This window comes from Sus scrofa, chromosome 8, assembly GCF_054392235.1.
Source record: "Sus scrofa isolate SSC_HxYL_T2T_F1_AM1 chromosome 8, Sscrofa_HxYL_maternal_Yorkshire_Landrace_v2.0, whole genome shotgun sequence".
Classification (NCBI taxonomy): Eukaryota; Metazoa; Chordata; class Mammalia; order Artiodactyla; family Suidae; genus Sus; species Sus scrofa.
The window spans coordinates 71,888,721-71,914,307 of record NC_139390.1 but is presented as its reverse complement, the minus strand read 5'-3'; the positions used below and the strand labels follow the sequence as shown (position 1 = coordinate 71,914,307).

Genomic DNA, 25,587 nt, shown 5'->3' with positions numbered 1-25,587 from the left:
AAAGGATGCATACTTCTTCCTCTAACAAGATAAGAAAGTTTTATGACCAGATGCTTCTTTGACCTCTTATAGTTAGAAACTGGCTTAAAAAAAAAAAAAATTTACATGTGGAAAGCATAAGAAACGAATTGGCTCTCAACATAAAAGCCATCACAGGTTGTAATGAGCTCTGGATTTCTTAAACCAAGTTTATAGAAATGCTGTAGGAAAACGACTGGTCTGGAGAAGCATGATTACATGTGTGAATCTAGGGTGGGGGGATTTTAGAAACAGCCAGGACCATTTCCAAACGGTATGTACTTCCCCCCTCTGAGTTGTGACCCTACACACAGACACACACGTGGCCTTGAGAATCAGTGTTGAAGGAGCACCCACATTACCAGTGGTTGCATTGCCAGGTGCTTTACATTTGTTAGTTCATTTGATTTGATTTGATTTGATTTGACTGAATTTAATTTTCACTACTCCATGAGAATGGTATTTTAACACTGGTACAGATAAAAAAAAAACTGAGGCGTACACAAACAGACAACTTTTCTGAACCCTCCTGGTAGTCAGTAAATAAAAGAACAAAGATCTGATTCCAGGTGTATTTGAACTCCAGTGTACTTGTTCTCCTGTAACATGACTTCTGAGTAGACAAAAGCCATCGAAACAGTGGAACATACTTATTCCCTTACCGCCCGCTGCCCCCAACTCAGAATCCACAAAATTAAACTTGACCACACTTATAAAAACCAATTATCATCTGATTTTTTAATATGTATTTATAATAAAAGTAAGTGCATCTATTTTGACATCTTACTGCTTTCAGATGGTAGGCACATCCTCTATCTATCTTTTTCTATCTATATAATAACTTGGTGAGGGATGTCATGACAAATTCACTACCAACCAGAGTCTATGACTGTGCTACCCTAGATGTGATGACTAAACAAACTCCAAATTCAAAGAAAACACTCTGGCCCACACCTTCTTAGATCATCTGCTTTTTGGCTGTTTTCTTCTGGTCATATTGTTATGACGGGCTCTGTTGAATGACTCACTCCTTTCAAAATAAGGTCTATTTCCAGATATTTGTGTATTGAAGATAGTTCTCTTTACCCTGCTCTCCCCCTCAGCCTAGGTGGGCAAAAGAATCACTCTTTATAGCTCGTACACTGCCTGGTTTATCCTCCATCAAAGGAAGTGATCTCTTCTATTTCCCTATGCCTGTTCCTGTCCATCCTCCTAAATCAGGTTGTTTTGGTTTTGTCAATGTGCAGCTGGAGGAATAAAATCAAGCCTAGGGCAGAGAAGAAGAGGAATTTGATATTTTTTGTGTAGTGTCATTCTACTTTCCTTATTCTTGCAAAGGCTGCCCCTAAAGAATAGAAAAGGTCAAGGTCTATCCTGCCCCTCCCTAAGCATCTGAAAATTAAGAGTCAACATCTTTTGAATTAGTCCCTGTTAAGAGCAATTCCTTTGCCTTACAAACCATAATGTCACACCCCACCTCTCTTTCTGTGTTGAGCTCATCCCAAGCAAGCAGGAAGTTGCTTTCAGACTGAATGCAGTTTTCCTGGTGCCTCTCCTCTGACTCATTCCAAAGTTCTGTTGTGAATAGTAATGGGACATCAGAATGTGCTTTAACATAGTTATTGGACTTTCAAACAATATGTGTTGACTAAGCCCCTACTCATTACAAAGGGCTTTGCTGATCCAGGAAATACAAAGATGGAAAAGAAAAAGCATGCATGGTTGGGAGAAAGTGCTGTCCACAAAAACCAGAAGACAATGTACTTCACATCTTTTAAAAAATTATTAAAACTTAAGTAAAATTTTAAAGGTCATTAAAATATTTAAATAATTTGCCCCAATAAACTACTTTTCTTTTTTCATTTATCTCAAGGAAAATTTCAGCAATGAGGTTAAAAAAAAAAAACACAAAAACTATGTTCATGAAGGTAGTCAAAACACTTCACATTAGGAGATGGTTTCAGAATCTTATGATGAATCTATTCGGTGTAATACAATTCACCCTTTAAAAGGTACCCATTAAAATTCTTAACAATGAATCTAGGTACTATATTTGCAAGTTTTCCTTAAGTTTTAAATTATATTCAAATAAAAAGTGATAATATACTTTTTATATAGCTACTAGATAAATATACAGGTACTAGAAATAATATATACAGCTAATAGAAATAAAACTTGGTAACACAAGGATATGCTTATGAAATAGCATTAAGCATAAAAAACACAATATAAAGTTATATATTATAACTTGTGAAAAAGACCTATATATGTGAAAAGTATTGAAAGGCTAACATGTAAAATGAAAATGGTTTGTTTAGGTAACTTTTTTTTTTGTCTTTTTCCTTTTTGGGGGAGGGGTCTTTTTAGGGCCGCCCCCAAGGCATATGGAGGTTCCCAGGCTAGGGTGCTAATCAGAGCTGTTGCCTCCAGCCTACACCATGGCCACGGCAACACCAGATCTGAGCCCAAGCCGCGTCTGCAACCTACACCACAGCACACGGCAACACCAAATCCTTAACCCACTGAGTGAGGCCAGGGTTCAAATCCACAACATCATGGTTCCTAGTCATATTCATTTCTGCTGTGCTACTACGGGAACTCCTTGTTTAGGTAACTGCTCAAATGTTCTTAATATATTGTTTATTCTTTTTACTAAAAAATGAATGAACAAACAGAAACGAAAAAGCCAAACCCAGGATATCCTAGGATCTGACGGAATATGTCAGGGAAGGTACAGAGGAGCCCATGCATATTCCTGTTCCTGTTATATGGTTTACACATCGTATAAAAACATCTATCAACAACTGGATACTTCTCAAGCTGCAGTCATGGAGTGGATCCATCAGCTATTAGTTATCAGTGATTTACAAGGTCAAGTTGGAGAATTTTAGAGTTGAAATTGTCCTCTAAGGCCACTCGAGTCAGCTTCTCGCTTTCTGACAAAGTAAGTGAGACTCACAGAGGGATAAGAGATTTTTTTCTTAGGCTACATAATTAGTTGGTGAAAAAGCTGAGACTAGAATTCAAGTTTTCTACGTCAATTACATATTCCAATTATCTAGCATTTGTTATTTGTCACAAGTGACCTCAGTATAACTTCCAAATTTCTCCCCCATCCTTCCCAATGCCATAAGACAGGGATATCCTTTCTCACTTCTATGCTATTCTTGCCTCTATGATTCCTTGGGCTGTACCTCTGCCTGCAAACACTGCCTGGCACTCTCCATCCCTACCCCCAAACCCCACACGTACTCATACTACACTCTACTGTCCACTTACCTACTAGCAGTATTGGGTTAGAATTTTTTTTTTTTTCAGAAAACATACCCAGAAAAAGATAAAGAAATTTTTAGTTCCAGCTCTTCTGGTCACTTATCCCACAACTCTGTAACCTACTCAATTACTTCTCTGAATCTGTTTTAAGTGCTTTGAGGAAATCAGTATTTTATCACAGAGAAGGAAGAATCCAAATGTAGTACTATCCATACATGTGTGATAGTCTTTGGCTTGCCGTGGCCAAGAATGAGACACATGACAACATGATAACCCAGGCAAGAGTGTCCCATCTTTTTTAAATTAAAAAAAATGATGCCACAGCCTGTGGAGCATTTGCAAGCTTTCACAAAATACCTATCACCTGGTATTATGTGTAATCACAACTTACAGGTATAAATAAGTCTTACAGATTTGTGAAATTTCCTGTCCATTTCTGATTCCATTCCACAAGTCATGCTATTGGTTCCAGTTGATTCCTTTAGACTTGTTTAACAAGTTTGGTTTTAATTATGTGGGATTTCCTCCTTTGACTTCTGTTCTTTCATAGATCACACATAATACATTAGAGTCATTCATTTGAGTGGAAATCTCAGAGTGGTCAGATAGCAGCAAAAAGGACAGCCTCACAATTCAGGATTAAAATGTATAGGTAAGTCCTGTTTTGTTTTTTTTTTTTACCTCTGTAGTTCTGAGTTTTTACTATATCATAAAGGATATAAAAAGTGTACAGAAGCTTAAGAAATTTTGGTTGTGCCTAACAATCCTGTAGTTACTTTTCCCAAAACTTCACCAAAACGCTTGGATATTGTTTGGATAATATGCTTGATATTGTTTAAACAAGGTGCTTGGCTGCCTGACTGAATCTTTACGAAATGAATAAACCTAAAGAGATGGCTCAGCGTTATTAAAACGTATCTTTAATAAGGAAGTGCTTTTGCTTTCTCACGTTTAACTTTTCAAAAAAGTCATGTGTGGATTTTAAAATGTAATCAGTAAAAGTTCCCCTTAAAAAAAGTTTTAAAGTTTTTTGAGCATTCTGTATTTTCACTCCTGTCACAGCATCATTACTAGCTATTAAATGTGCAATGAATCCTGAAGCCCTCTTTAGGAAAGGTAAAGACAGCATATGTCTACCTTTTTTTATATATACTACAGTATTGTTATTTTCAAGGAAGTATTTGCTGATACACAAGCAAGAACAGTATTTGCCTAGTTTCATTTTCAGTTAATAATTCCTTGACTTTATACGCTTTCACATAAGAAAGCAACAAATTGTATCACAATCTAGAGTTGGATGGTACAATCTCAAAATTGTATATTTTGATGTGTTTGTATCTACAAGTATATTGTTATTTTGTTTTCTCAATGAACACATAAAAATGATACCAATCAGTCATTTTAAAGGGGAATATATAAAAGCATGGACAATCTGTTGACTGTGTTAAGTGTAGTTGAATTGACTTTAAATCTCCTGAACTTCAGAAAACTCTTATCAAAATTCAAATATTTTTAATAAAATCTATACACATATGTGCATTTGAGTATATATAAAGGATTAAAAAATGGGCAGAAGTCTGTTTCCAAGAATAAATGTAATTAATGAGAAAATAATAATTTCATATTCATACAAGGGAGGGGTTCAATCACCTGTTAAAATCTATAAAGTAATTGATACATTGTGTCTTCTCATTTTAATGTGAAAATAAATCACAAAAATGTATTTACTCATTGACTAACACTGTGTAAAGCTACACATTTGAAAAAGTCTAATAAGAAACATAGGAGTTCCTGTCATGACTCAGGGGTAACAAACCGCACTAGTATCCATGAGGATGCGGTTCAATCCCTGGCCTCACTCAGTGGGTCAAGGATCCGGTGTTGCTGTGGCTGTGGTATAGGCCAGCAGCTGCAGTTCCAATTTGACCCCTAGCCTGGGAACACCCATATGCTGTGGGTGTGGCCCTAAAAAGACTAAATAAATACAATATAGACACTAATCATATTTGTTGTATTACAATGGTGAGCTTATGAATTATATTTTTACATTATTCCTAAAACTTCTATAACAATGTAGTATGTTTTAGTAATCACAATACAATCTGAAATGCATTTTGCTGAAACATTTTCAATTTTGCAAAGAAATTTCTGATTTAAAAAGAACTGATCCCCATAAATAGCTAAATGTCATTCAAAGGAATGTAAAGGAAAACATGTAAACACTGCAGACATGAAATACATGTACAATTTCAGAATGCCTTGAATAAATCAAATTTATAAATTGATCCATCCTTACAGGAAATATGATAGATACTAAATCAGAGGAAACTTTCCAATCACAAAGAACTCTTCTTTGGACCTGAAGTTTCTACAGAATACATTTTGAAATATTTTTTATCTTAAAGATAAGCTGCATCTGCAAATAACCAGTCTTTTTTATTAACCTAAAAATATATAACTCACAATTAGTTTTGTTCATTGGGTGGTTGGTTGATTTTTATTAGAATGAGATAGAGTTACCACATCAAGCTGGTGAAATTTTGAAAATAACTTATGAATCCTCATTCATCAACTTGAGAACCCATGACTAGGAAACAATGCCTTCTGTCAACCTGAACAAAGAGCAGAATAAAATTTTTTAGTGGGGAGGGGAGAGCATATTCAAATGGCCTGGGATTTAAAAATCAGACAAATTTTTATTTTGACAATCTTGTTTCTACAGCAGGCCATCTCCCTGAATTTAATAGTGCAAGGAATGAATTAAAACACACAATTTCCTTCTCTCTTGGAATATTCCCAAAAGTGTAAAGACACACTATACTATCTCCAATTTTAAAAAACCCCTCAAACTTCACTATTTTCTAATTCCTCCACGTGCTCTGAGAGGCCAAGGTATCCAAATTAGGTAGGGGAAGGAAGACCAAAGTAATATGTTTTTAGATAATTCTAGTTCATTTTTAGGTAATTTTAGGTAAATCTCCAGGTAACTCTGTGATACCTTTCATTGAGAACAAGCTCTCTTGGATGGTTTGATAGCTTTTATATATAATAAAGACCTCTTTTAGGTTGTCCTCTCCTGAAGGTTGCAAAGATGATGAGTTCCTTTCTTAACCAACCTGTCCAGCCCACTATGAAGAAGGAAATCCTACCACAGGACCCAGGAACCCAGGCAGCTGTGTTATCATGATATAATAATTACTCATTTCAAATCCTGAACTATTCCAGATTTCCTCAGGTCTTAAGAGAATGTTTTGTCCACTGGACTGGTATGAGGTGAGGTTTGGAAAATAGGATGAAGGTTAGAAGGTGGAATTCAGAAGGCTGTTTAAGGAGAGATTTAAGGTAAATAAGTATATATCTGCTCGGGAACAGTCAGTCTTAGCAGGACTCCTCCCACCATAACAAATCTTACTTCCATTTTCTTCCTTTTTGTCCCTGTTCAGGATATGATTAACTAACTACAGAGACATGTCAAAACCAATCAAATGCCATGGGGAAAAAAAAGCATTCCAAATTATGCCTGTTGTTTCAATTCTGGTTTATGGATTGCTATTTTAATTTTTTAAAACCATGCTTAAAATTGTAAATCATTAGGCAAAGAATATATTTCTACATATTAATTAGGCAACTGGACAACAACTTACCTTCACAGTCACAGAGGCCAAAATGATGCATTTCAGGTTCAAGGTAGTACCCATAAAAGCCTCCGGCCACATGCGACAACAGTTGTCCATTTGGCCAAAATGTTTTTCTAATGTTGGTACAGACTAACGAGTGGTGATGGCATTATACTATGTGGTGACTTCAGTCACCTAGAACCATATATTCTCTAGCAAATTCTCTTGTATCCACTGCTAATTTGTTCTCTGAAAGGCACTCAAACTATTTCCTCAGAAATCTGTTACTTGCCTGACTCATGACCCTCCAGCTCCCAAGACGGAGATGGTTGATACCTGTAAAATAAATCATGAGGACAAGAATCTATATCTATTGTTCTAAGGGAACTTAAAGATACCCTCCTATTCCTTAAAAGGTTGCTCCAACTTGAAAAATCTTCTCCTGAGCAAAGAAAATTTGCCATAATTTCCATTTTTCAGAGTATTCTTTAAATATAAATTCTGCATATGCTCATGGTATGTAAAATTAAGCACCATCCCAAGTCTAAAATCATTCATAGGGTTAAAAAGATCATTGAAAATAAAACTGTCTTTGGAAAAGTTTATGCTGATGAATAACTTAGCAGAAATATGCCATTTATTTCAATGGCAGATTCTATAAAATATTTATAAGATCCATGTGCCAAAAATATGAACAAGCATATCAGAGATTGATAAAAGAATATGTGAGCTCAGGTTTCAAGTCAATGGCTAAAAATAACTATTGAACATTTTTTCTTAACCTAGACAATTTTTTTATTCTGAGTGAAACAAATTAAAACATATAGTTTTCTTCTCTACTGGAATATCCCTTTAGCACAAAGACACACCATGCTATCTCCAGTTTCACACACACACACACAAAAATCCGTCCTTTGATCCACACCCCTTCTCTAGTGACTACTTTCTCATTCCCTGCCCTTAATGGCAAAACTCTTATAAAAGTTTATCCAGACCCACTTCCTCCATTTCTTTCTTCTCCCAGTCACTTTTTTTACTTTAAAAAAAGTTTTTATTATGAAATATATCACACATAAAGACAAGCCTAAAAAATGAATCTCTGGTTACTCCATTTTTTATGAAAAAATAACATCACTAGAACTTCAGAAGACCCTGTGGGCCCCTTCCCAATTAATCCTATTCACTAACTGTCCTCCCCCCACCCAGCCCTTATAGCCACATCTGGCATTTCCTTTACATACATATATATCCCTAAAGAACAGATCATTTAGTTAGTATTTTAAATTCATTACATGGGATCAAAATTGTTTATAATGTGTATAGTAAGACTACTCATGTTCATAGCTATATGATATTCCATTCTAAGAGTATAACTTCATATGCATCTACTCTTTGGGGATCTTATCATTACAAATAATGCAACTCGGAACATTCTTGAATGGGTCCAGTGGTACAAACATGCAAAAATTTCTCTTGGGGTTTGTTCCTGCAAATGGGGTTTTCTGGACCCTAGGATGTGTGTATGTTTATTTAATCTATTCTCTCTTATCCTGTTACACACAGATTCTCTTCTCCCCCCTCTCAAATAGCTCTTGTCCAGCCCTCTGGTGATCATGCAAAATCCAATGGTCAGATCTCAGAGCTTTATTACTTAAGAGCTTCACAGCAGATCATTCCCTTCTTGAAATACAGTATTGACAAAGTTTCTAAAATATCATGCTCTTCATTTTTCTCCTATAGCAATGGTAAAAATTTCTGAGTTTTTATTACTGGATCCTTCTCATTTTCCTATTGCCAAAATTGTGAGTAATCTGAGGTACAACTTCTTTTCTTCCATAGCTCTACCTACTTGCTGTGTGATTCTACTGGGTTCCATGGTTTTCAATGCTACTTAAGCTCATGATTCTCAAGGGTAGGCAGCAAGTCCTCAAGTCCACAACCACCTGCTAGGAAACCCAAAATGCTCTTCCTGGAAAGCAACTTTTAATTCAGTGTGGCAAATAAGCCATTTTGAATCCTACATACCTACTTTATACCTCTTTTATGGTAATTATCTTATTACTCCTTAATGCTTTACTAATTCACTTGTGCATTATTCACCCATTGAAAAAATATCTCCTTTCTGAGTGCCTAATTTGTGTGAGCAGCTGTGTTAGGTGTTAGACATACAGAAATGGAACAGAAAGGCCTGGACCCAGTTTTCATTTTGTTAATTAGGAAGACAGGTACTAAAAAAATTAAACAAGCAAATGTCTATGGAATTACAGTTGTGGGAAGTACTATGAAAAAAATTTTAGGGGCTGTGGTTAATTAAGATGAGTGAAAGCAACTGTCATTAGACACATGTCTTCTATGAAAATCTCAGCAAAGCAAAAGATAGTCTTTATTGAAAATCATAACCTTCCTTGCCAAGAGACAACCATATCAGTAACTAATATGAAAATATGTGATCTTATTTGCTTAAAAAGCTGATACTAAGTAAGCACTATAATAGAAGAAACTAGGAATTTATGGAAGGCTTCTCTAAGTATTATTCAAGTAGAAACTTAAATGCAGGAAACTGATCATGCCAATCTTTGAGGGCCACATTAAGGAGCTGGGATTATATCCTAAGGGAAGTGCAAAATGAAGATCTGACAAAGGAAGAGACATTACTATCTACATCAGAATTTTTAAAAGGTCATTCTGATTCTCTGTAGAGGATGACCACTGTGGAGGGCGGTGACTCTCTTTTGTTTGGGCGGGGTTGTTTTGTCTTTTTAGGGCCGTGCCTGCAGCATATGCAGGTTCCCAGGCTAAGGTTCAAATCGGAGCCACAGCTGCTGGCCTACCCCACAGCTCACGGCAATGCCAGATCCTTAACCCACTAAGCAAGGCCAGGGATCGAAGCCGCGTCTTCATGGATACTAGTCAGGTGCATTAACCACTGAGCCACAGGAACTCCAAGGGTGGTGACACTTGATGAAGGGAGGCCAGCTTGAGGCTGGTTCAGTATTTCAGAAATGGAATAAAGATGGCCTGGATAAAAGCAGTGGGAATGGCAATAAAACCTGTGACATATCCAAGTAGAAAGGATGGGACTGACACTCAACTGGATGTGAGGGATGAGAAAGGCATCAAATAAGCTTTTCATATTTTCCCCATAAGTAATGTGGTAGAGGCTGGTATTATTTTCTGAAAAAGTAAATGCCAAAAAAAGTCTATTTGAAGAGGGGAGTTGTGTTAGAAGCAAGAAGACAATCAATTTAGCTTTGGAAACACCAAGTGGGGACATGTGAAGGACACAGATGGACACTTCAGTCTGAAAATCATGTATAGATCAGTGTTTCTTGGAGTGTAATATTTAGTCTGTTTTTACCTGAATCCACCAGGACACATGATTAATAATTAGTTTATCTCTATCTGAGCCCCCCAGAGTACATGTTTAATAAAAATTAGTTTATCTGAATCCCCCGGGGCACATGTTTGAATTGCAGATTTCTGAGCAGCAAGACCAGACCCACTGAAACAGTCTGAGAGTTGGATGCAGGAATTTTCACTTTCACAAACCTCTCAATTGATTGTTTCGCATGCAAAAACTAGAGAACTGTTAGCTTAGAGGGTAACTGAAGCTGATTGAGTGAGATCAACTAGAAAGAAATGTGAGCACCCAAAATAGAGCATGGAGCAGCACCTAACACTAAGGTTGATTAGAGGAGAAGCCACCAGCACTACACATTTAAAAGGGGAATCAGATGGGTTTTAAAAAAAAAAAAAAAAGTGTGGAATAATGAAAATCAATAGAAAAAGAGTGTTTCAATAAAAAGGAATGATCAAGGGTATGAAATGCTGCTAATGGGCCATATCTTATCTTTCCTCTGAAAGTCATGAGTGCCTTAAAAAAAGGACAATTCTTTGGCTATTTTTTTAAATGTCTCCAGTATCTAACAGAATGGTGTAATAAGTGTTCAATATCTATTGATTTTTCTACCATTCATTCAATAAACATGATGTTAATAGAGTGTCTACTATGTCTGGTGGTTAGATAAGATAGACAGACAGACAGAGCCTCAGAAAAAGAACACAGAGAAAAAAATCAGGAGACAGCTCAGTACCACCATTTAATCTCTCTTTAGATCAGTTTATTCAACTGGATAATGGGTACACTGGAATGGATATTACCGAAATTCTCTTCCACTGCTAACATTCTTTGATTTTGTAGAATGTTACTGCTCTTACAAAATGCCATTACAAAAAAATGATACTACTTGCAGCTAAAGCTGGGGTCTACTTAAAAGAGGAATGTATAATTTACCATTTATTGAATACAGGACAGAGTTCTGAGTACTTTACAAACAGGATCCCACTTAATTCTCACAACCCTCTGAGGCATGTTTTATCCCCATTTTATGAATGAGGAAACTAAGGCTCAGAGAAGTTTTTGCCACTTTTCCATGGTCACACTGTGTCTGACTGATTACAAAACTTATCATTGTTATTATTGTACTATATCATCTTTCTATATTACTTGTAAAAAAAAGAAAAAGAAAAAAGGAAAAAAACAGGGTAAATAGATGTATCTGTTCAGGAGACAGAAAGGAATGTTTCATGTGTTTGGTTCTCCATGCCCACGTGAGAAGCCACAGCAATGTCCACAGAGTAAACAGGCCTCATTTCCACCATCTAAGCCATTCTCTCATTGTATAAATACACTTAAAAACAGACCATCAAAAACTTCAGGAGATACATGGAGAGCTAATCACAGTCAGTACCTCCCCCCATTTATTTCATTTATTTGACTGACTGGACAGTGACAGAGGGCCAAGTGCCAGACCATATTCTAGCTCGGTTAACATAATTTCAACGTATTTATCCTCACAACAACCTGGAGGTAGGTACTACTGTTACCGCCATTTTATAGAGAAGGAAGTGAGGAGCAGTTACACCCCAGGTCGCACAGCAGCTATCTCTTTAAAGTGGAACATATCCCATTGTGGTGCAGCGGAAACAAATCCAACTCGGAACCGTGAGGTTGAGGGTTCAATCCCTGGCCTCGCTCAGTGGGTTAAGGATCCAGCATTGCCATGAGCTGTGGTATTGGTCGCAGACATGGCTCGGCTCTGGCGCTGCTGTGGCTGTGGTGTAGGCTGGCAGCAACAGCTCCAATTAGACCCCTAGCCTGGGAACCTCCATATGCCAGGGGTGCAGTCCTGAAAAGAACAAAAAAAGCCAAAAAAAAAAAAAAAGAAAGAGAAAAAAGAAAAGAAAGTGGAACATGAACCCATGTAGCCCAGCATCAGAGTCTGCTCTCAACTGTAGTCTCTCTCTCACAGAGCTTATTCCACCGAGGAGGGCAGGAGGTGATGTGGGGACAGATGGATAAGAAACTAGTAAGCAAACATTCTTTTTTTTTCTTCTTTAGGGCCGCACCTGCGGCATAGGAGGTTCCCAGGGGTCCAATCGGAGCTGTAGCCACTGGCCTACACCACAGCCACAGCAATGTGGGATATGAGCCACGTCTGAGACCTACACCACAGTTCACAGCAACACCAGATCCTTAACCCACTGAGTGAGGCCAGGGATCGAACCTGCGTCTTCATGGTTCCTAGTCGGATTCGTTTCCACTGTACCACAGTGGGAACTCCTCTAGACAGACATTCTTAAGGAAATAAAGTGTTTGCAAAAATTGAGAGTGTGTCAGAGAAGGGAATTTACCTAACGGAGTGGTCATGGAGCAAGAAGGAGCCATCCATGGGAAGCAGGGAAAGGAAAGAACAGTGTGAAAGTGATAAGGAAATTCTCTGATTCTTCATTCGATGCCAAAGGAGAAAGCTGAAGTAGAGGGAAGTGATCTGCCTAATAATCTCTTCATTAGTGCTTTCCCTCCTGCTACACAGACTGCTTCCTAAGATCAAAGAGAAATCTGCAGCATTTTTACTGAGTTCTGAGGAATACATTCTATTGTGTAGACATTCTATTGTGTAGACTTCAAAAATTACTGCCATTGACCTTGGAACTCTGCTCATTTCATTATGACACAAAATCATCCTGGGAAAATAATACTGAGGATCTCAACTCTCCTCTTCAAAAAATCTGGGCAAGAAGCCACCAGGATTAAGTCCTGAAGCGTTTGAATACAAGATGTTGTTTTCAAATACATATTGATGCAACTAAATATTACTCAAGAGCATTTGAAAACAGCTAATCTTGGGTTTGGTTCATGATTCATGACAAGTTATTTTTTTTTTCCTGTGAGAACAATTATCACTTACTGGATATAGTTAAATAGAACTAACCCTGATATATACATATGGAGTTCTGATTTCAGTCTCCATTCCTTCCAAGTTACTGGTAATAATCCTTAACTAGCAGCCCTGAGAGAACAGTTCCAATAACTTTGTGGATTCTCTATTCTGTCATCTCTCATTAACTTACTCCATCCAGTTTGTGCTAAAACATCTTTCTTGCTTTAGACCCTTTACTAATACATGTTTACTTAAGCCTTTAATGAAACACTTCTCTTTCTTCTACCCTATCATTCACTGCACCTCCTTTCTGGCCTCCCTGTTCCCTCCCACCCCCAAGTAAGCAGTGATAAAAACCTGGTATTTGTCTTTCCATACAAATTAAAGAGGATTGTGAAGTTCCCTGTGGCACAGCAGGTCAAGGATCTGGAGTTGTCACTGCTGTGGCGAGGGTTCAATCCCTGGCTTGGGAACTTCCACATGCTTAGATGCAGCCAAAAAAAAAAAAAAAAACCAAAAAAGCAGGACTGTCTCCTTGCAAATTGTTAGTTTTTTTTTTTATATATATTTGGGTCTGTATATAACAGCCAAATCAAACACTGGAGGATGAAAACATTTGGGGCAAAATAATGCTGCCTTACACTTCCCTGGAGTGTGAGGTCCCAAATTTCTCATCTTACTGGGACACATTCTGTAGAAACAATGAAACAAGAAAGAACCTGATACCTTCAATTTAGCATCACAAATCAGGTCACACTGATGTATGTAGGAATAAGGGCCCCTAAATCCTTCAACCAATTTCCTATAGGAAGCACATGACATCTAGTTTTATGTTAGGGTCAGTCTATTTTGACAAAACAGTAAGTTAAGGTCTTGGGCATTTCATAATGATCTTATAGCAGAAAAGGATTGTCTCTGTACTTGGACTTTAGGAAACAGGGAAGAAATTAGGAAGACTTTAATAAAAATCACTCTGTTCGGTCTTAGAGCTACTCTGATCTAACTGTACCTAAACCTCTGTTATACAAAATGGGATCCCTGGACTAAAAGCATCAACGTCACCTGGGAGCTTGGAAATGCAGAATCTTGGGCCCAACCCCAAATTCACTAAATTTAAACTTGCATTTTAACATGCAATTGATAAACACATTCAAATGTAAGAAGTACTAAAGAATACAACTGCAATTAAAACAGGGACAGTCTCCTAAGTATCCAAAATAGAGAGCGGTACAACAAGCCATACCTTTGTGTCTTCCTATGTGAATGAGCACACCCTCTAAACTGGCTGTGCAGCAGAGTTCCCAGTCCTCTCCTGCAGAAGAACTTAGTGCCTTGGGCAAGTTCAAACTCACAGAGGAGCACCTTCTTAACTGAGTTCAGTATTTTTAGGTACTTAAAAATAAATGTTTCTGTGCTCAGGTAAGTTTGGGACATACTTCTGTCTAGTTAGTTCAGGCTGCATAAGAAAGGAAGAAAGAGGAGAACTGGGTAATGTGCAAAAAATCAATTTTTTCTTTTTTTGTCATTTGGCTGCTGGGATTTAAATATTAATTTTTCTGTAAGACTTCTCAGCTTTTTTTTCCCACCCTGACAGGTAACAGTAATATGTGTGACATACTCCTGTGACTCTATCTAACCAGGCTTATAAGCAACAATTCCCAATGTACTACTACAAACTCCCCTTTAAAAAAAAAAAAAGTGATAAGAAAGTTATGCTAGAACTATCTGCTTTAAATTGTGTAAGAAGTAAATCGTTTCAAAACTCTGATGCTTTAACTAGTATTTGTAACAAAGTGCTTGCTATTGTTGTTATTAACAATAACATACTACTATATCCCAACACCTAGCTGAGAACTGCTCTCAAGGAAATGGCACTGAAACTTGAACTGAATAGGTTACTGAGTCCTTTTCTGTCTCTGTGAGTTTAAGTTGATTATTCTTTGAAAATCTGGTAATTCTGTTATTGCAGTAAGTTCAGAATCATTAAAAGATAATTTGAACAGCCTTTCTGAAAGGTAATTAGGTATCATAAAGTTCACTTGTTTAAATATACAATATATTTAATATATTTATAGAGTTGTGAGACCATCACCAAAATTCAACTTCTGAATATTTTCATTATCCCAATAGACACATTTAATTTTAAAAATTAACCTAAAATACACATTTTTTCAAACACCATTTTGATAATAAAATCACAGAGTTACAGTATTGTTTTTTTTTAAATTTGCAGAAATATGACAAAATAGCGTTGGTGCCAATAAAGGTTAAAGATCATCTTCAATTTAAAAAAATTAAAGGAAAGAAAATAAAAGGAAAGAATAAAGAGAAGGGAAAGGAAAAAGAAAATCTAGTTTTTGAAAACTAAGTCAAGATAGGAAAAAGTAGTATTTGGAGGAAAAAAGACAAGGAAGCAAATCTTCACCTAAATAGTTGTTTCTTGCTCTGAAGCTACTGTGGGCTCAATAGCCCTGTCGATAGCTACCTACACTTTCTAGAGCTCAGACAGAATACCAACATGGAAGAGCAGTGCCCTCTATGTGCTAAGCTTTCCTTAACATTAATCTACAAAAAAGAAAAGATCATGTAGGACAGACTTAGGTTTGTGGGGTGGTAGAGGGAGGCAGTGATTGGGAGCCTGGGGTTAGTAGATGAAAACCACTGCACTGGAGCGGATGGGCAATGGGATCCTTCTGTATAGCACAGGGAACTATATCTAGTCACTTGTGATGGAACATGGTGGAGGATAATGTAAGAAAAAGAAGGTATACATGTATGACTGGGTCACTTTGCTGTACAGCAGAAATTGACAGAACATTGTAAATCAATCATAATAACAATTTTTTAAAAAACCATCAATCATGGAGTTCCCGTCGTGGCGCAGTGGTTAACGAATTCGACTAGGAACCATGAGGTTGCGGGTTCGGTCCCTGCCCTTGCTCAGTGGGTTAACGATCCGGCGTAGCTGTGCGCTGTGGTGTAGGTTGCAGACGCAGCTCGGATCCTGCGTTGCTGTGGCTCTGGCATAGGCTGGCAGCTACAGCTCCGATTCGACCCCTAGTCTGGGAACCTCCATATGCCGCGGGAGCGGCCCAAAGAAATAGCAAAAAGAAAAAAAAAAAAAAATCCATCAGCAAGGAGACAGTCAGTCGGGACTCTCTCTGTTACAGCTGTTAGTACTGAGACACCAGGTACCCATTCTTTGACAGTGGTCCAGTCAACAGAGCATTGCTCCCATCACTTTATGAACTGAGGGATTCCTAGAGAAATATTCTTAAAATATCAGCATTGTAAAGTTCCAGAAGTACTTCCATTTGTTCTGTTGTTTTCAGATGCCCTAGGCAGGCTCACCTTTGCAGACAGTGCAGGAGTTTACCACAGTGCCACTGAGTCTGTGGGCACACTGAAAAGGCTCCATAATCTCAGTTACAAATGCAGAACTTACCCTTTGGACAGCTGTACAGTCCAGCAAAGTTGGCCTTCCTTATAAAAGCAAATGGATATTAAGTTCAGCTGAGCAGTTATCAGAATACACTTTTAAGTCTTTAAGCGACTGTTAGTCAAGAATCTTCAAATTAATTATGCAAGGCCAACTGTATTACTGAGTATGGAGGTATATGCTGAGTTAAGAAAACCTGGCCAGCTTTAGGGATCTGTGTCCAGCAGCCCTCCTCAAACCTTCCTCAACAGTCCACTCCATTCTCTTAACCAGACCACCTGCTTGAGGAAAATGAAACATGAGTGGGACAATTCAGATATACCACTCCTTCCTTAGTCTAACGTTAAGATACATATCAAGCAGTGATCAGAAACAATATTGCTTTAAAATTATGGGTGCAGGGCTTTATTGGAGCTCTGATTGAAAAGGAAAAAAACTTCAATTTTTTTTTTTAATAAGGCTTTCACAGTCAAGAATTTCTTTCCCTGAAAAGGCCTGTGAAATCAGCCTATGAAAAGAGACTCCTGGTTTTTGGCATATGTCACATTCCTTTCTAGTCTTTTCAATATCAGAATCAATTCCTGCTTCTGGCCAAAGCCTTCCTTGGAATAGTTCTTGAATATGTTGAATATAAAGAAAACGGAGTAATGGGACCAATCTTAAAATAAATACATTATTCATGAGAAAGAAGGAAGGGAAAATACCTGCCTCCATGGAGTTGGGGGAGACAGACAATAAACTAAACAAGTAATATGGTTTATTAGAAGGCTCTACGTGCTCTGCAAAATAATAACGCAAGAAGAGAGGATGTGGGTGGGGAAGCAATTTTAAACAGGGATGCCTCACTGAGAGGCTGTCATTGAGAAGGTGCCAATTTACCAAAGAATTGAAGGAAAGAAAGAGGGAGTGAGTCCTGGGGAAACTAGTACAAGAGCGTTCCAAGGAGAAGGAACAGCTGGCACAAAGTCCCCGAGGTGGACAGAGCCTGTCACGCTAGAGAAGCAGCAGAGAAGTCTGGAGCAGAATATGGAGGTGGACAGAGAAGCAGGAGATAGGGTCAGAGATATAAAGAAATGTGGAGTCACATTAGAAATACCTAGAAGTAGCATCACTATGCAGCACCAAAAAATTGAGACAAAAGGGTTATTTTGGGTGTCTGATAAATATTTCGGTCTCAGCAGTCCTAATCTTGAAGATCTAGATAGTGTTAAAATGTACAAAAAAAATGCAGTCCCATGCAAGAACAGCCTATGGCATTCAGCAGGAAGCCTTCATCAGGGTGATCAGTGTGGCACCTCAGGTGGTAGAGCTTGTGCCAAGACCATCTTGTTTAAATTAGATGCTCAACTCTATTACTTTCTATGGGGTAAGAGGGGCAGATCTGTTACTACAAAAAAGAACACGCTTGCAAAATAGCAAATAAGCAAATTTTTAGAACAGCAAATAAGAGCAAAGGCTCAGCCTATAGCTGTGAATAAGTGGGAAAAATCTACAATGAAACCTTTGACTTGGGTCTCATACTACCACGCCTTAAGTAGCCAAAATAATCGGCTACTGAAGGACCACTCCTACTCCATTAAACCATCAACTGACAGTTTAAATTACCATATGTTCAATCACCCAGCATGAGTAGTTACTTATGTTGTTTCATTCACTTGACTATATGTACCTCTTTAAAGCATAAGCTAGTAAAAGCAGTACAGACAAAATTTTGTAATTCTTTCTTTTCTATTTGTAAGCCACAAAAAGTCATGATTCAATGCATTTTTGGTCTCACACATAAAATTATTTCACTTAGGACAATGGTGTGATTATATGTGTTTAATAAATATTAATTGATGGCTGCCTAACTTATATATATTCACAATGATTTTCATAATGCCAAGGGCTTTTCCTTATTACTGGATACCCAAGGCTCTAATAATTGGATGTTTCTTATGAAATCAAATTCTTATGTATCTGCATATCTACCTAGACATTTACACTGTAGTTTTTTTAAATCCAAATGTAGTTAGATGGGTTGCTTTCATACGCTCTTTTTCAGAGCTTTAAATTACTATTTCTCAGATAATTGCTTCAAAAAGGAAACCACACTGGGAAAGAATATGAAAAAGAATATTCACAGCTTGTTGTACACCAGAAACTAACACAATACTGTAAATAAATTTTACTTCAATCAAAAAATAAAAATAAATAAAATGCTTGGGGAAAAAAAGAAAAGGATACCTTCAGTCCCAAGATATTTTCCCAGGCTAGACTTCCCTTTTCAGATAACTGCCAGGAATTACCATACAAACACTACTAGTTACTAAAACTACATGTTATTAAAATATATGGAAAAAACTCAAATTGTATATTCATGGAACTAATAGAACCAAGCCCTAAGTTACTCAGACTCAGCCCTCAAGGTCTCATCTTGGGCTGCTTCTCTTGCCTCTGGCTCTGCATTCTGTATGGGGTAATGGTTCCAGTCTTCCACGATCTGTGTCTTCCTCAATCTCTCCTTTCCATCCTCGCAGTCCCTACAGGACCCTAGGCCTGTCCCATCCCATTCATGGCTAATGAGCGAGTCTCCACAGTGAGACCACTACCTCCCAACTCCCTCCCACTGCAGCCCAGTCTTGCCACCAGATGAGCCTTTCTAAAACACTGCTGTTTTCTCAGAGCTCTTCATTTCAAAACCCTCAGTGATTCCCTAAAGCAAAGACCCCAAATACATCACACTGAGTGTCTTCTATAATCTCAATTGATAGTATTTTTCCAGACTATTTTCCCTTTACTTGCCTAAAAGGGAAATACAGATGCAACTGCTGTTTCCCAAGCACACTTTGTACTTTCCATCTCTTCTGTGCCTGTTTCTTCATCTACGCTGAAGTCCTGCCCATCCTGCAAAGCACAACTCACATGCCGCATGTCCCATGAAGATTGGTAACAATTCCTTCTTCCTTTAACCAAAAGTTACTTCTCTGAGCTCTCAATTTTTATAGCATTTGGAGGGCTTATGTGCCACTTTTTACCTATCACTCTAAAGTTATTTAAAGAGCTTAAATTCTTTTTGCATGCCTGGCAAAATAACAGGTATGTAAAACCAATGAATATTTCTAAGTGAAAAAAAAAATAATGACTATAGTTTAAGTGTAGAAAACTAATATCAACTTTCTTCTACTACAAAAAGTACTTCAATGGAGACAGCTGAGGACATGTTCTTTATTTGGTATATGTGTGATAATACCAAGGAGTCATTTGGAAGAAATTAGGGCTCATAAAAAATGCTACAACTAAAAATATAAATTAGACATCATCTATGAGTACGAAGCATAAAATAAAAGTGGAGATAGAGAAAAATAGGTAAAGTTTAACATTTTAAATGGAGCACAATTTTTCTCTTGATATTATAAATATGGACGTGGGGTAATAAACTGAATAACGAAAAGAATTTTATCTTACTCCAAAGGTGCCTTGTGCTTCTTCAGCACTGTACATGGCATGCGTATTATCTGCTTTAATTCTCACAAAATCATATGTGGTGGGTATTAGTATCACCTGTATATAGCTAAGGGAACTAAGACTCAAGATCACAACAGTTACTGGCATAATCTTTCTGGTATACCTTAGCTGTCCCTATAATAATGTCTTAAATTCTGAAAAATTTTATAGAAAACTGTCACATATGTTTTATTTGGTTCTTTTTGGATGGGGAGGGTATTGTTTTACTCATTTCAAAAATGAGACAATGGGAGTTTGGAAAAGCCATGACTTACATGAGATCTCATAGCTTAGATTTGACACAATAGTTGAATCCATATCTCCCAGCTCCAGTTTAAACAGTGTGCTTAGGAGTTCCCATCGTGGCTCAGAGGAAATGAATCTGACTAGTATCCATGAGGATACAGGTCTGATCCCTGGCCTCGCTCAGTGGGTTAAGGATCAGGCATTGCCATGAGCTGTGGTGTAGGTCACAGATGTAGCTCAGATCTGGCATTGCTCTGATGTAGGCCAGCAGCTACAGTTCCAATTCAACCCGTAGCCTGGGCAACCTGTAGCCTGGGAACCTCCACATTTGCCACCGGTGTGGCCCTAAAAAGACTAAATAAATAAGCAAATAAAAAAATAAACAAACAGTATGCTCCTAAGTGTAAAGTCAATTACAGGAATCTTTTATATCTCATTTAAAAAACATGACTGATGTTAGAATGAAGGAAATCTCAAAAAGAAGAAATTATTTTGAATTTCCTTACTTATTGCAGAAATACAGAATTGATATATAGAATATATCACTCTTTTTCAACATAGCTAGGTCCAAATAAATTAAAATTTTATACACTGTGATGAAGCATAAACTGCAATTTTTCTCTTCTCTAACAATTGTTTAATACAGCCCAAGAGGGAGGTCCCATCGTTGCAAGTTCCCGTGGGTGGCGAATCCGACTAGGAACCATGAGGTTGCGGGTTCGATCCCTGCCCTTGCTCAGTGGGTTGGCAATCCAGCGTTGCCATGAGCTGTGGTGTGGGTTGCAGACGCGGCTCGGATCCAGCGTTGCTGTGGCCCTGGTGTAGGCCGGAGGCTTCAGCTCCGATTAGACCCCTAGCCTGGGAACTTCCATATGCCGTGGGTGCAGCCCAAGAAATGGCAAAAAGATGAAAAAAAAAAAAAAATACAGCCCAAGATATATCCTCAAACACTAGAACCCAGTGAATGTTTTAAAATCAAGTAAAATTTCTATAAAGCATCTTATATATTTCAATGATGTAATAATAATAAAATAGAGAAAAAATATCCATGAACTTCTAGTATATGAAAGATTCCTTCAAGTCTAGAACCAGTTAGACAAAGTAAAAGTAGAGTATCGTAGAGAAGGAATTTATTTTTCTACCAGTAACAAAGATGGATTTGTCTTCTTGTGGTCACACCTTCTCACAGGGTTGATTCTGTGGCCTAGATTTGTTAAAAAGAGCCAGAGAGGGAGCTCCCATTGTGGCTCAGTGGTAACCAATCTGACTAGTATCCATGAGGATGCAGGTTCAATCCCTGGCCTTGCTCAGTGGGTTAAGGATCCAGTGTTGCCGTGAGCTGTGGTGTAGGTCACAGATGCGGCTTAGACCCTGCATTGCTGTGGCTGTGGTGTAGGCCAGCAGCTTAGCTCCGATTGAACCCATAGCCTGGGCACTTCCATTTGAGATGAGTGTGGCCCTAAAAAAAAAGAAAAGAAAAAAAAAGAAAAAGAGCCAGAGTTTCAGGGTAGAGCCTGAGTCCTAGGAAAGAAAGAATTTAACTGGCCTGTGAAGCAATTAGCCCACACTCTTGCTTCACTGGCAGTAGGTTCTCCTGAACCTTCAACCCTCAACTCAACCACTGCACATGTGCATACATATGCACAGGCTTACATACATACCTATTAGTCATTTGTATCAATCTGCAAACTTTATGAGAAGAATTTGAATCTCAGATTGGCTTTTCCCATAAGTGGCAGATTTCAGAGCTCTGACACATCATCTCAGGTCTGCTATACGCAGTTGCAGTTTGTGCCACACATATAAATGCTTGGCTCAGAGGTAAACTGGAAGCTGAGATGGCACCTACGCTCCCTGATAAGCTGTCTGCTCCAGAGTAGAGCTTCATGCAGCACAAGGAATACCCCTGAATAATTGTCTCCGTTTCCCAGGGAACATGCCTTTTCCTAATTCTCACAAAAGCATTATATAGGCTTGCTCAGGCGCCCTGCCACTTGTCCAGCCTTGTATCCTCAAGAAGTATAAGGTTATTTATATCTTCGAGGAATATAAATTTATTTAAATGTTACCAAAAATAAAAATAAATTGGAATGTAAATCACTGAGTTAAAAGAAAGTCAGGTAGTACCTTCCAAAGGTGCATCCCCATAAAGTAAGTATTGTGGATTTGTGATTCCAGGATAGGAGTCTTAGCTTACAAGGGAAACCACAGTTTTCAGAATGCATCACAGTTAGTGAAACAAACATATTCAAGAAGTCTTAAAACGATGGCACTGACTCTGTCATCATCCATTTGTGCAATCCTGAATAAGCCTCTCTTCTTTTTTACAACATACCTAAGGTTAACAAGAATTAAAAAAAAAAAAAACTTAAGAAATAAATAATAAATGTGTTGGACTAAAATACTAAAAATAAATAAATAAATGTGTTTTCAGTGATTTGCTGAAAACAGAAAGGGATCCTTTTCCCACAATTCAAATTCAAGAGAAGCTACTCTATTTTCACCTGCTTTAAACCATTGAGCTTCCAAGTCTTTCAAGACTTTATTTGAACAAACTGTTCCTCAACTTAAAAACTGTATTTTGACAGTTTGTATTACCTCCTTATGACAACCACCCAGAGTTAATGAAAGGGGATAAAGTAGAGTAAATCTCTCTATTTTGGAACCGTTTCTCATGTTCTTCCTAGCTCCAACATATAATGTAATGTAAACATGTACACACACACTCATAGATGTGTTTGTATATCTTGTAATACAAAGTCTGTAAAAATATCTTTGAGCTTAGCATTTCCTTTTTTTTTTTTTTTTTTTTTTGCTTTCTAGGGCCACACCCATGGCATATGGAGATTCCCAGGTTAGAGGCCTAATCAGAGCTCTAGCTGCCAGCCCACACCACAGCCACTGTAACACGGGATCTGAGCCGCATCTGCAACCTACACCACAGCTCATGGCAATGCTGGATCCTTAACCCACTGAGCATGGCCAGGGGTCGAACCTGCAACCTCATGGTTCCTAGCCAGATTCATTTCCACTGTACCACGACAGGAACTCCCCAGAGCTTAGCATTTCTTCATATCAACAATAAGGTAGTAAATGGGACAGAAATTAATAGTAATACAAGATAATTAACAGAAAAGTTCCTCCCATCTCAAGCGCCCGTTTGCAGTCTGAGCTTGAGAGACCTAGATTCACATTCCAGCTCTCTTACTCGCTGAGTAACCAAGCTTTTATTTCATTATCTGTAAACAAGGGTTTTTAACAGGGATTAAATTATGTAGAAAAGTTCAGACAGGTACATGGAAAGCACTCAATAGATGGCAGTGATTATTCTCTGATCTACATTTTGGTCAGTATTTTAAAAAAGAACTCACAGCAAACAACCCTATACAAAGTCCCTACAAACTATAGTAAAATTATTTCCTAAGTCCCTGTTTGCAGAGTCCTTCATCAATTTTTCTGTAGCAATGCCTGAGGCAACTCTGAAATGGGTGTTGTGCTAGGAATGGGGCCTCTCCTGGCAGACAAGATACGTCCCCACCTTTCACAAGTTAGAGCCTAGATGTGGATGCCAGCACATGAAAGGACAAGGACTATAACGGAGAAATCCACTGAGCATTTTGAGATCAGATGAGGGACAGCAAGAGGTACCTACCTGGAGAGAAATGAAAGATGTCTGTATATTCTAAGAATAAAATGTGAATTATCAAGGCAACTAAGGTATAACATTTTTCAGGCAAAAAACATCACATTCAGAAGGGGCTGTGACATTTGATCTGGCTGGGGTCAAGCAGGCAGGTGAAGACGTGGCAGAAGATGAAGTGCAGAGGTGATATGGTTGGCCTTAAATGCCACAGAAGGTTTGGATAGCATCTGAAGATTTTGATGAACTACAGACAAATTTCAAATGAAGCACTGGAAGAGGGAGATGTCAGATTTCCATTTTTACATTTTTTAAATCCCTAGAAGGATTTTTAAAGAGTTGATTAGAAAGAAGCAAAAATCTTACATTTCATCTAGATTCTTCTTTTTCCCACAACTGATAAGTGAATCATCAGAGTCTAAATCCTCTAGGGTCTAAATTCAAAATATATGGAGATTCTGACCACTTCTCACCATCTCTTGCTACCACCCTTGTCTAAACTACCATCATCTCTTACTTTGATTACTGAATGGTCTCCCACTCCATCCCAGGCCCACTACTCCCAGCAAAGTGCCCAGAGTGATCCTATTTAAGAAATAGATCTGATGTTACTGTTTTGCTCAAAATCCTCAAAGATATCATCTCACTCAGAATAAGGACACAAGTGCTGGAGTTCCTGTCGTGGCTCAGTGGTTAACGAATCCGACTAGGAACCATGAGGTTGAGGGTTCGGTCCCTGCCCTTGCTCAGTGGGTTAACGATCAGGCATTGCCGTGAGCTGAGGTGTAGGTTGCAGACGTGGCTCGGATCCCGCGTTGCTGTGGCTCTGGCATAGGCCGGTGGCTACAGCTCCAATTCGACCCCTAGCCTGGGAACCTCCATATGCCGCAGGAGCGGCCCAAAGAAATAGCAAAAAGACAAAAAAAAAAAAAAAAAAAAAAAAAAAAAAAAGGACACAAGTGCTTACATGCAAAGCCCTAAGTCTTCCAACCACTGACTCCCTGCTCCTTATCTTTCTGACCTTATCTTCTTCCAATGCTCACCACCCTAACTTTCTTACTCCACTCCAGTTCAGCTGTCAAATTTACCATGTGAGCTCCTGGCTCAGGACCTTCAAACTGCTGTTGGTCCACCTAGATAATTCTCCCTCTGGTATCTTCCTGGGTTGTTCACTCACCTTCTTCTGGTCTTTACTCAAACGCCATCTCCTCAGCAAGGCCCTTCCTGGCCACTCTAGCTCACTTTTCAGCACTCAGTACACACTCCGTTTCCCACTGCTTTGCTTTTTTTTCCTTTAATTTACTTACTTATCTTACTCATTTCTCTACCCGCACCATTAGGATTGCTATGATTTTTTTTTCCATTGTATTCCAGCAATTAAATTTTGCCTAGAACATAGGAGGCACTCGCTAAATATCTCTTCAATTGACCAATTCATTAATGGAAGAAGGGAGACCAGTTAAGAGGCATTTCTAGTAACATAAGATGCTGACAGCCAGAATTAAGAAAGATATAGAGTGAATAGACAGAAAGATTTAGGCAGTAAGATAAGAACCACTTGATGACCTACCTCTTGAATGTGGGAAATCACCAAAAGGGAGCAGATACAGCCAATTCCTGGGTCTTCAACTTACAGTACCAGAT

The 25,587-nt window shown here is 38.2% G+C and overlaps 1 protein-coding gene and 1 long non-coding RNA gene across 2 annotated transcripts in view; one reads left to right on the top strand and one right to left on the bottom strand.

Annotated features, from left to right (window-relative positions):
- Positions 1–25,587, bottom strand: part of LOC146400834 (uncharacterized) — a 421,507-nt gene that overhangs the window by 355,762 nt on the left and 40,158 nt on the right. The window lies entirely within an intron of this gene.
- Positions 3,871–25,587, top strand: part of LOC100512911 (transmembrane protease serine 11D) — a 53,095-nt gene continuing 31,378 nt past the window's right edge. The window contains exon 1 of the mRNA XM_013978757.3: positions 3,871–3,943. Within this exon, the coding sequence (XP_013834211.2) occupies positions 3,936–3,943 (8 nt within the window). The 5' untranslated portion in view covers positions 3,871–3,935. The remainder of the gene's footprint in view (positions 3,944–25,587) is intronic.